The 11,165-nt window shown below is 36.5% G+C and overlaps 1 protein-coding gene across 2 annotated transcripts; it reads right to left on the reverse strand.

Moving 5' to 3' along the window:
* Positions 1–1,889: 1,889 nt before the first annotated feature.
* On the reverse strand, positions 1,890–10,673 carry LOC127619936 (protein asteroid homolog 1-like). 2 transcript variants are annotated; one of them, XM_052092970.1, is made up of 6 exons: positions 10,640–10,673; positions 8,304–9,704; positions 6,108–6,321; positions 5,019–5,211; positions 3,302–3,546; positions 1,890–3,142 (listed from the first exon to the last, which is right to left on the reverse strand). In XM_052092970.1, exons 2-6 carry the CDS (start codon positions 9,687–9,689, stop codon positions 3,063–3,065), a joined length of 2,118 nt encoding a protein of 705 aa, XP_051948930.1. In that variant the 5' UTR covers positions 9,690–9,704; positions 10,640–10,673; the 3' UTR covers positions 1,890–3,062. The 2 variants fall into 2 exon arrangements, with proteins under 2 accessions (XP_051948930.1, XP_051948929.1); XM_052092969.1 differs by lacking the exon at positions 1,890–3,142 and having other exon boundaries at positions 3,356–3,546; positions 5,086–5,211.
* Positions 10,674–11,165: the final 492 nt, after the last annotated feature.

The following is an 11,165-nucleotide window of genomic DNA, read 5'->3' on the forward strand; positions in this document are numbered from 1 at the left end:
ACATTTATCAAAATGATTCAGCACTTAAAAAGACCCATAAAAGAATATTGCTCCCATGAACCTGCCAGTCATCAGATTTGACTACCACAACTTCAGAACCCCGCAATTGATGATTGTAGTCGTGGAAAACATTTGCAACAGTTTTACTAGACAACAGGTCATTCGATTTGTATAATTACTTTGTCCATAAAATAAAAGACATTTTTTATCAAATTGTCTGGTACACACAAAACAGTTATTTGGCTGAACATGATTAAATCATGGACAGTGGTTCCACGTTTTGAAATGAGTTGTCTTAATTTAAAATTAATATGTATTCACAACACAAACACGCTGTGTAGAAAGAACCTAGTTTAATTGGGTAAACCCAACAAAATTAAACGTGTCAGTGTAACTCAAATAAAATTGGTTTTATTTCTTTATGTACTAACAGGTGAAAGTGACTTCTAGCATGCTAAATACATGCTGGTTGGAAGCACTACAAAGTGTAGTTTAGTAACTATGCTCAAGTTAGCACAGCAATTGTTCAATGAAGCGAGCAATCATTTCTATTTGTGACCAAGGTTGGGGAGTAACGAAATACATGTAACAGGATTATGTACTTAAAATATAAGTAGCCAGTTACAGTCAAAAAGTATTTAGATTACTTGAGAGATTACTTTGCATTTTATTGTCATTCGTTTCATTTAATATTTAGTGCTTTCAGATGGAAAACATTTATACATATAAATAATGCAAACAGCAATGAAAAATTACGTATGTGTTACATTCATACGAGTAGACAGAGAAGTAAGTTTGAAGAAATGTTGGACCAGAAGAAATAGAAATAAACCTTGTGTAAATTGTCAGCTTTACGCTAAGCTAAAAGGCTATTTCTAGCCATTTTACATGCACGTTAACGGCACGATCATATTTTATCAAGAAAATTCACGTTGGTTTATAATTTCTTTTTTCCTAGTAAGACCTTTGATATTAGGGCAAAAATCGTATGTTGATAATAATTTTTGTTTTGTTTTCCTGTAAAAATATCAAAAAATCCTTAAAACAAGATCAATTAGATTTCATCTTTTTTTAGAAACAACACCGCATAAGATATTTAGGTTTTTCAGAGAATGTATTTTTAACATGTGTATTTTGTCTTACTGTACTTGCAGAGTTTTTATAGACAAAAACAAGTGAAAAAAATCTACCAGTGCTGAAGAAGTAATCCAAAGTATTTAGAATATGTTACTGACCTTGAGTAATCTAATGGAATACGTTACAAATTACATTTTACAGCATGTAATCTGTAATCTGTAGTGAAATACATTTCATAAGTAACTCTCCCAAACCTGTGAGTGACATGTACAAGGCCTCATCATTAGCTCAAGCTCCACTCTTCACCATAATGGCAACACCCAAAAATCCAACATAACAGCAACTCTTTTAAATCTTAACATAACAAAACATAGAAAATTAACAGGTATCACCCTTTATATCAATCTTGCACAAAACACATAAAACAACACATAATTTGAACATTTACTCTCCCTATTAAGTCCCATGCAAAGCATGCTCGGAAATGTGGTGTGGTGGTGGCGTAGTGGGCTAAAGCACATTACTGGTAATCATAAGGTCACTGGTTTGATCCCCACAGCCACCACCATTGTGTCCTTGAGCAAGGCACTTAACTCCAGGTTGCTCCGGGGGATTGTCCTTGTAATAAGTGCTCTGTAAGTTGCTTTGAATAAAAGCATCTGCCAAATGCATAAATGTAAATGTAAATGCAAATCCTTATTTACAGGATATGTTACTGAATAAAAACGTTAATTCAATATGGTAGTGCATTGTGAAATAAATAAATGTATGCATGTATCTAAACAAAAAATATATAACTTCAATCACTTTAAACATGCTTTTTATTTGTATTTTAATACAGCAGGGCAGTATGAAATCAGTTACAATGTGCAACACTTTAAAACATTTGGCACATAAAGAGAACAATAAACCATCTAGGTTAGAAGGCTGATAACGTTAAGCAACCATAAAAAATTTTTAAGATGTATATTATGTGCTTGGATCATTTTGTCTTGTAAAATCAGTAAAATAATTAATATGATAGAGGTGCAGTGTTGATAAACTTGTGCTTTGTACATTCATTAGCAAATTTTATTAATGACTTCATCCAGTTTAGACAATTCAAAAAAGACATTTTAAGAATAACAGTAATCCAATTTGCCAAGAGACATTTAAGGAGTGCTAAACATCGTTATTCCCACTAATGATTTACATCAAGACAAAACCTCCTATAGGGTGGAATTTATTAAGCGGCCAAAAACTTCCACCTTTGCCAAGAGATATTGCACTAAAGGTAATCTCCAGTAAGACTATGCCTTATTTTACATCCCCCAAAGCACAAGAGCACATTCTAATAACATTGCACTTCTATTTTCAGCTCTTTATTTCAGTCTGAGCTAATTCCACATGTAATTTAATCTATTGCAGGTTATTGATGTACATAAAACATCTGCGCTGTTTATTTTTTAAACAGAATGACATGAGATACACACTCATATGTTGCCCATATTCTCAATAGCGAACAATCAGCTTTGAAATAATTAAGATGATATATGGTATATCCTATGAACACTTAGCAAAACAGGCATTATAAAACATTACATTAAAATTATTGCTTTGTATATAATATACAAAATCAACAAAATTTTATTCAATTAAATAGTATAAACAATTTCATTGACAATTTTCATGATGTAGCAGCAAAATAGTTTCAGTGCCAATACAAGCAAGTTCATAATGATAGCTGTCATGATAAAACATTCCTGTTGCCTGAAATCAAGCTAGCCTACACTAAAAGATGATCTCAGACAAAATATGGCTAGTTACATCTTCAGCCTAATTGTGTTAGTAAAAGGCATCGAGAGAAATGTTAAGCGTTCCCTCAAAATAAATGAATGTAGTAAAAAATAGAACGGTATGCAAATCTGTCCTCGTTTATCCTCCCCTACTAAACTAGCTTCTATTAAATATCCTTTCCCTCTACTCTTTCAAATCCATTTCATCACCTACTCAAACTTCAACAAAGCAAACCTGTTCTCTAAATTACTGTCTGCAGGCATCATTCCTCTACTTCTGTTGCCTCTCCCTCTTTCCCCATGGTCCATCCCTCTCCCTCCACTAGCTCTCCCTCTTTCCCCATGGTCCATCCCTCTCCCTCCACTAGCTCTCCCTCTTTCCCCATGGACCATCCCTCTCCCTCCACTAGCCCTCCCTCTTTCCCCACGGCCCATCCCTCTCCCCCCACTAGCCCTCCCTCTACCTTCATTGCCGGGTCCCCTCCCTGCATTGCCCCTTCCTCTTTGCTGTGCTTTTATCCGCCGCCCTCCTCTACTCATTCTTGGTGTTGCTGATAGTGCAGAGCCTGTTAATGCCATCAAGAGGATGGAGTAGAGTTGCAAAGCACCAGTGTCCTCTGCGAGCAGAGACGCAGGCTGGTGACCCCCTCTTATTGCTGCCTCAAGCCCGTGCAACAGAGTACCACTGAATACCCTTAGATAAAGAGAGAGAGAGTTAATAAAGTAATTTGCATTAGACAGTTTTTTACCATTTGACATCTGATAAATCAGGATGGGAATTGAAAGATTTTGGTTCCCTAACGGTTCCATTAAGGATTCTTTGTCATTTAGAGAAAATTATTTGGAAATAAAAAAAATGCAATTCTTTTTTTACAGCCCTCAGCAGCCAGAACAGATATAACAAATCAGACATACAATTCTTGTATAAGGCATGTTTGCATTTATGCCTCTAAATAGTCAACCAGTAATTGATCCTAACAATATATTAAATTAAAAATTCCAAACAAACAAAAAACAGTGATAGCATTTGCTATAAGCATGCTTAATAGCATTGCTAATTACTAAATAATACATTTCTTATTTTATAAAATCCACTGATTTCAACAAAACTTATGATTATATTTAATTACAAATTGTCATATAAACAACATAACATTATAAAGTAATGGTTCTTGTTTAATTTTGACTTGGATATGATGGAGGTCATTTACATGCGCATAAGTAAGATTAATTATTCAGTAACCACTCGGACTGACCTTCACAAAGGTGAGGATTTGCAAGGAGGTCTCGTTTCCTCGTATATATATTACTTATTAAAAAGGATGCACAACAAAACATCCGTTCACGGAGAATGACGACTCTAACGAGCAATCAGACTTTCTTTGAGCTTACAGTGGGAAACTCTAGAGGGAAAACAAGCCAAATGTCCTACGTCTGTCACCATAGTGCCGCTACGACTTCTTGGACTTCAAATTGGCTTCTTGTGCACAAGTCACCATCCATAGCATTCCTTGATATTCGACCCGATCAAGAACAAAAACAAGTAATTTTATGCATTCGTAGTACTTGTGCTCTTGTCTCCTGGAAGTAAACTTCAGGAGTGAAAGATAACATCAAACAGTGCACCAGAATGTAAGAACACATTAGAACGCACAATGAGAAACAGCCTGTATGTTTTTGATTCACTGAAAACAACAAAATCATGAGTAATTTGTTCAAGAATCAGACTACATTGGTCGCACTATGTTTTACACTGTAAACTCAAAAGAACTGGCTCATAGGAGTCATTTGTTTTGGAAACCGCACTATACTGGTCTTGCTGTGTTTTTAATTCACTAAAAAGAATCAGATCATAAGAGTCATTTATTCAGGAATTGTTTCACTCTGTAGATTCAGTAGCAGGACAGCGCTGCCGCTGAATTGCAATGGGGGAAACACTTGTAGTACGGGTTCAAACCACATCAGTGGGGAATTGCATGTTTGGGAATCGTTAATGGAACCAAAAGTCATGAAAATCATACGGTTCCGGTATTGTTTTAAAAACAGAACCCATTCTGAACCGGTTCTCTGTTCACAACCCACTAATAAATAAAGTTGATGATATTATCAAAACAGTATCAGAACTATTATACATTTCACGGAGATCATTTTATGGCCATTCCATACCAGGCATATCGAGGCTCAGGTAGTGGGAAACACAGTAATTGGTTCAGGTAAATCCCTGCCAACATACATGACTGCCATTGGCTGAATAAATGGGCCACACCCAGTTCAAGGCCCGTCTTTTGTCCAGGGTTGACCCTCAGCAGAGATAATCGCTGACAGACAGATGCAGCAGCTTTGCTGCAATACAGGGGGTCTGCATGAGATGACAGAGAGAGCAAAGCATACTGATAAGAGCATCCTAAATAGTAGTAAAGACACCAAGTTTATAAGGAGATTTAATTTTGCAAAGTTAATTCACATTATTACACGGCTTTATGAATGAGTGATTCGAATTAGTCAATCTTGGCATTCTGCATTCAAAAATGTTTATATGACTGCTAAACTATACAACTGACTGTTGTCAAGCAATTGATTTTCTACATAGCTGTGTAAGTTTCAAGTCTCTTTCTTTGCACATATTTCATATCATAAAAAAAAAATCTCACTCTGAGATATTAGTTGCTTTCACACAAACTAACTTTCCTGGAAATTCAATACATTTTTCCATTTAGAAGTCATATGTGAACAGGACACTTTGGGAAACACTGTTAAACCATCAATTTCCCCAAATGAGACGCTGTAAAATTATCCTAAAAGTTAAATTTTCATGCTATGTGTGAATGATCGATGTAAGATGATGCAATTACTCCACACCGTTTAACAATTGTGACTGAGAAATGTCATCAAATCAGACAGATTGCTTATCCGAGCAGATGAAAAAAATTGTCAACATCTTACTGAAATGGTAAGTGATTAAGTTGCTTATGATAAAATAGGTAGTCTCCTTTAGGAACAAGGTTTACATAGCATCAAAATCCAGGTGATCAATTTAACAGCTTGAAAATGTAAAATGTAATTTCTGGAACACGTCATCAGAGCGGCATCTTGGTGCTGATGTGTGAATACTTGTGTAGAGCCATTGCGTATGTGAATAGCAGACATGGTTTAAATACCAGATGTGGAAATCTGGCAATTTTACTGCAATTTAACAGGTTTCATTTGTAAAAGTTGCTATAGATGTTGCGTAAAGAAGATCTAGTCTCTTTTTACCATCAGGATATGTTGTTCTCCAGCTGAGTTCGCCGTATACCAGTCCTAACAACATGGCCTGCAGTCGTGGGTGACAGGGCTTTGGTTTAGAGTTATTCTTCCAAAAATATGTCACACACACTGGTAGGCGAAGGTGGGGAGGTAATGGCTCCAATAGGTGGTCCATCATACCCAGTGTTCCCAACAACACCTGCAGTCTCACCTGTGCAGGTGCCTAAGAATTATGACAAATAAATTGAAGGAAGATACCTGTATTTATATAACATCTGGTGGCCAAAAATTTTGGAATAATGTACAGATTTTGCTCTTATGGAAAGAAATTGGTACTTTTATCACAATGTATAGTCAGGATATTAATAACGTGAAAAATTTATATTACAATTGAAAGAAATGTTCAAAATTACTTCAGAGTTCTCATCAAACAATCCTCCACATGCAGCAATGACAGATTTGCAGTCAGTTTGTCCAGATACTCAGGTGAATTTTCACCCCACACTTCCTGTAGTACTTAGTCATAGATGTGGCTGTCTTGTTGGGCAATTCTCACGTACCTTACAGTCTAGCTGATCCCACAAAAGCTGAATGGGGTAAAGATCCATAACACTCTTTTCCAATTATCTGTTGTCTAATGTGTGTTATTTTTTTCTGTTTCAAAAGTGGCTTTTTCTTTGCAATTCTTCCCATAAGTCCTGCACCCCTGAGTCTTCTCTTTACTGTTGTACATTAAACTGGTATTGAGCAGGTAGAATTCAATGAAGCTGTCAGCTGAGGACATGTGAGGTGTCTATTTCTCAAACTAGATACTCTGATGTATTTATCCTCTTGTTTATTTGTACATCTGGCCTTCAACATCTCTTTCTGTTCTTGTTAGAACCAGTTGTCCTTTGTCTTTGAAGACTGTAGTGTACACCTTTGTATAAAATCTTCAGTTTTTTGGCAATTTCAAGCATTGTATAGTCTTCTTTGAGTTTCTAGAGAAAGCGGTTTCTTTTTTACCTAATATCAACCTTAAGACATGGCAGTCTATTTCATACTGTGGCAACTCAAAAACAAACAAAGACAATGTTAAGCTTTTTTTAACAAACCAAATAGCTTTCAACTGAATTTGATAAAATGGCAAGTCATTTTTTAGTACCAAATTAGCAATTTAGCAAGATTACTCAAGGATAAGATGTTGGAGTGATGGCTGCTGGAAATGGGGCCTGTCTAGATTTAATCAAAAATGACTATTCAAATAGTGATGGTGCTGTTTTTTTTACATCAGTAATGCCCTGACTATACTTTGTGATCAGTCGAATGCCACTTTGGTGAATTAATGTACCCAATTTCCTTCCGAAACAGCAAAATCTTCATTATTCAAAAATGTTGTCCACCAGTGTACACACACACACACACACACACACACACACACGGTTGGGGAGTAACTTTAAAATACAAAATACAAGTAACTGTATTCCACTACAGTTACAATTTAAATTATTGGTAATTAGAATATGGTTACATTCAAAAAGTATTTTGATTACTGAAGCGATTACTTTGCATAATTTAATATGTAGTCCTTTCAAATGTAAAAAACATATACAGATATAATACGATCCAAAGTGCATTTGAACAGCATTTGAATGTGCTTATGATGCGTTACATTCATACAAGCAGACAGAGAAGTACGTTTGGAGCAGAAGAAATAAATAAACCTTGTGTAAATTGTCAGCTTTACACTAGCTAATTAGCTATTTCCAGCTATTTTACATGCATGTTACCCGGCACAATCATGTTTAAGAAACAACACCGCATAAGATATTTAGGTTTTTCAGAGAATGTATTTTTAACATGTGTATTTTGTCTTACTGTACAGGCAGAGTTTTTATAGACAAAAACAAGTGAAAAAAAATCTACCAGTGCTGAAGTAGTAATCCAAAGTATTTAGAATACGTTACTGACCTTGAGTAATCTACTGGAATATGTTACAAATTACATTTAACATCATGTATTCTGTAATCCGTAGTGGAATACATTTAAAAACAAACCCACCCAACCCTTTATGTATATATATATATATATATATATATGTATATATATATATGTGTATGTATGTATGTATGATATATATATATATATATATAGCCACCTAGTATATATAATTTTCATGAGTCAACACTTTGGCTGAGGCATTGGAAAATTAATACCAAAGCTCACCTTGTCAATTGTAGCAAGATTCAGCTCTTGCACAGAGTTGGGTAGTTTAGCCTCCACTCTGTTCTTCTTGAGATTGAGGTCTTGTCTGTCATACTCATCAACAACACATAGGTTGTCACACTGTTGTCCTCCAATACCCTGAGATTGCCTGTTTAGATCTTCTCTTCCCCTTCCTCTCTGGGTAACATTCTGTTGTCTTTGACTATCCTGTCTTGCCTTTTCGAAAAGCAAAAGGCTGTAGATGGTCTTTCGGATACTCAGCGAGGTTATATGACTGCTGGGCTGGTGAGTATTCTCCACTTGGGGGACCAGCAAAACTTTCTGGAGCACAAGCACATTCAAGACCAAGGAGGGCAGCTTTCCAGATGCGAATGCCCTTAAAAGCCACTCTGGTTGAGAAATCAGTGCTGCTGGGAGGCCTTGGGTATTTGGTAGTGCAGGTTGGGCACTTGAGAAGTATTGAGGCAGAATGCTAGTACGAGGGATCTGGTAGTCCTGTATTCCTGCAGAGAGCTGAGTATGAAAGTTTTCTTTCTGCTGTCCACCCAAAATCTCCAGTACTTCCTCCAAAGCATCTACAGGACTGGTAAACTGAGCTAGCCAGAGCAGAAAGCTCTCAATTCGAGGACTGCATCTACGTCCAGACTTTCGGCCCACTGGTACTCTTTCAAGCTCCACACGGCGGAAAAATCTCTCTGTTATTTTAGCAGGAGTGTAGTCGTTGCCAGTCACGACAGCAAACAGAGGCAGAAGCTGCTTGTTCATATGGTTGAAATGAGAGCAGAAGTGGTTCACGGTGAAAAGCAAAGCAGGAATGTAGCGTTCAGGGGCCTTACCACTGATGTTATTCCACTGGAAAAATGAAAATGGTAAGTAGCCACCACGCAAGTCAAAGATGTAGAAGTCACTGTCATTGGTCAAAACCGGACATCCCCAATGTTTGGCAAGAGAAGCGATCTCAAAATCAGCTTCAGAAATACACTGCACAAAGGCCACGCCAAGCTCGGAGAGGACCTGTAGGAAGACTTCACGTGTAAGCAGAGGAAGAACCGAACCATGAGACCCTCGGGAAAGAGAATGAGCCTCTTGGATCTTGCTTTGGGTTCGTTCCTGCAGCGTCTTAAACTTTTTGTCCGTCTGGTCCATTCCACCATCTAACACGACAAATGGCTTCACGTTGCATTCTGAAAGAGCTGCAAAAAACTGTCGCACCAACACTGCAAATGTGTCATAATCTCCACCCCTTGCTTGATCCAATCCAGAGTTAAAATACAATCGAAAATACAAGCTACACCCATCAATCACCAAGCGGCAGTCTCTAAATCTCATATCAGTGAAGAACTGATGATTTCCTTCAACATAACTTGTAAGGCCATGAACCCCCATGGTGCAACAGAAATGCTTGCAAGTAAAACAAATGTGTGTTAGTCTCTATACATTTTAAAACAAACTGCAGCTACAAGACTGAAATGTAACCAACAAAATGGGGCAGTGATGATAATGTATTACCCCATTACTCAGTAAACATTTGATTCTACATGACCTACTTCAGTTACTGATATTTTAATAGGGCCTTTAGCCTACATGTGCCACATTTTCTAATACTGTAGGTATAATATATATATATATATATATATATATATATATATATATATATATATATATATATATATATATATATAGTACTATAAAAATGTAATGAAAAGAAAAAGACATTAGAAAAACGGGTTAGCGTCAATTATCTTGTAGATTGTGTGCCCTTTAACTTACCTATGTTACCTTCCCTTATATTGGAGATGTAATAAATTACACATTATAAAAATATAATTAAAGAAATAAGGGAAAAAATGGTTAAGGACTTAAAGGAATATACTAGATAAGACCAATCTAAAGCATTGGTGGCATAATGTGAATAACAATAAAAATGAACCCGTGGGGCCAACCCGTAAATGTTAAAATACAATTTCAAAAGTATAGTCACAAGACATAAATGATAGGCATGTTAACATGATTTTAGTGTCATACAATTATATAATTATCTGTTCTGTGAAAAGTTACATCTAATTGTACAATTTAGTTGCCGTGGTGATATAACACCGTAAACCCTGTAATCCCACAAAGACGGCGATTTAGTCAACTTCACAGTTCAAATAAAAGCGTTTTAACAGAAGAATTCATCCGAGTGCTTTTGTAAAATTATAAACTTCACATTTCTGCCTTTAAACCCTCCACAATTCACTTCTATTGCAAGTGCCTCACTGTAACCTCGACGATGGCTTTTATTTTATTTTTAAAAGGAGGGCAGAGTAGAAAATAACGTTTGTGTTTTTACTCACCAGTGCCCCGTTGTATTTACTTCCTGGAGATCTACGTTGCTTTTCACTACGTGGAAATGACGAACTAAGTTAGCGCATTAGCGCCACCTGTTGAAATAATATCCTTTGATATGACCAATAACGGAAGGGTGTTGTTCAACGTTCAGAGCGAACGTGTTTTGTGCTCTTTCCCGTTGTTTTTATGTGGAAACATGAATCAGACCGGCGTCTTTGATCATTGCGGCGCGTCCAGCTGCTTCGTCTCACGCTGGAGGGCCTCGTTTTTTAGACGCCGTGTCTAAAGCGCGTCAACTTTTCAACGCGCGTATCGAGACACCTGCGTTCTGTATGCGTTGCTTTAACTTTTTTATTAATTCAAAAATACGGTCTGAACACGGCCTAAACTCCCCTTACCGTGTAACCTTGGCATTTCTGCAATGAATACATGACAGCGTTTAACTAAAAATGAAGATTATCTAAGTTTAATTCAAACTCGGAAGTAAAGTGTGTAATTCTAACGGGTTTAACAAAGAAAATGAAATAAATA

Source organism: Xyrauchen texanus, chromosome 26, assembly GCF_025860055.1.
Source record: "Xyrauchen texanus isolate HMW12.3.18 chromosome 26, RBS_HiC_50CHRs, whole genome shotgun sequence".
Taxonomy (NCBI): Eukaryota; Metazoa; Chordata; class Actinopteri; order Cypriniformes; family Catostomidae; genus Xyrauchen; species Xyrauchen texanus.

Excerpts from the sequence above, each read along its gene's own strand:
- LOC127619936 (XM_052092970.1), bottom strand. The coding sequence starts at position 9,689 with ATGGGGGTTCATGGCCTTACAAGTTATGTTGAAGGAAATCATCAGTTC. Across the intron at positions 5,212-6,107 it reads GAGAACAACATATCCTGATG|ACCCCCTGTATTGCAGCAAA; the intron begins GTAAAAAGAGAC and ends CATCTCATGCAG. Across the intron at positions 3,547-5,018 it reads CCTGAGCCTCGATATGCCTG|GGTATTCAGTGGTACTCTGT; the intron begins GTATGGAATGGC and ends TCTTTATCTAAG.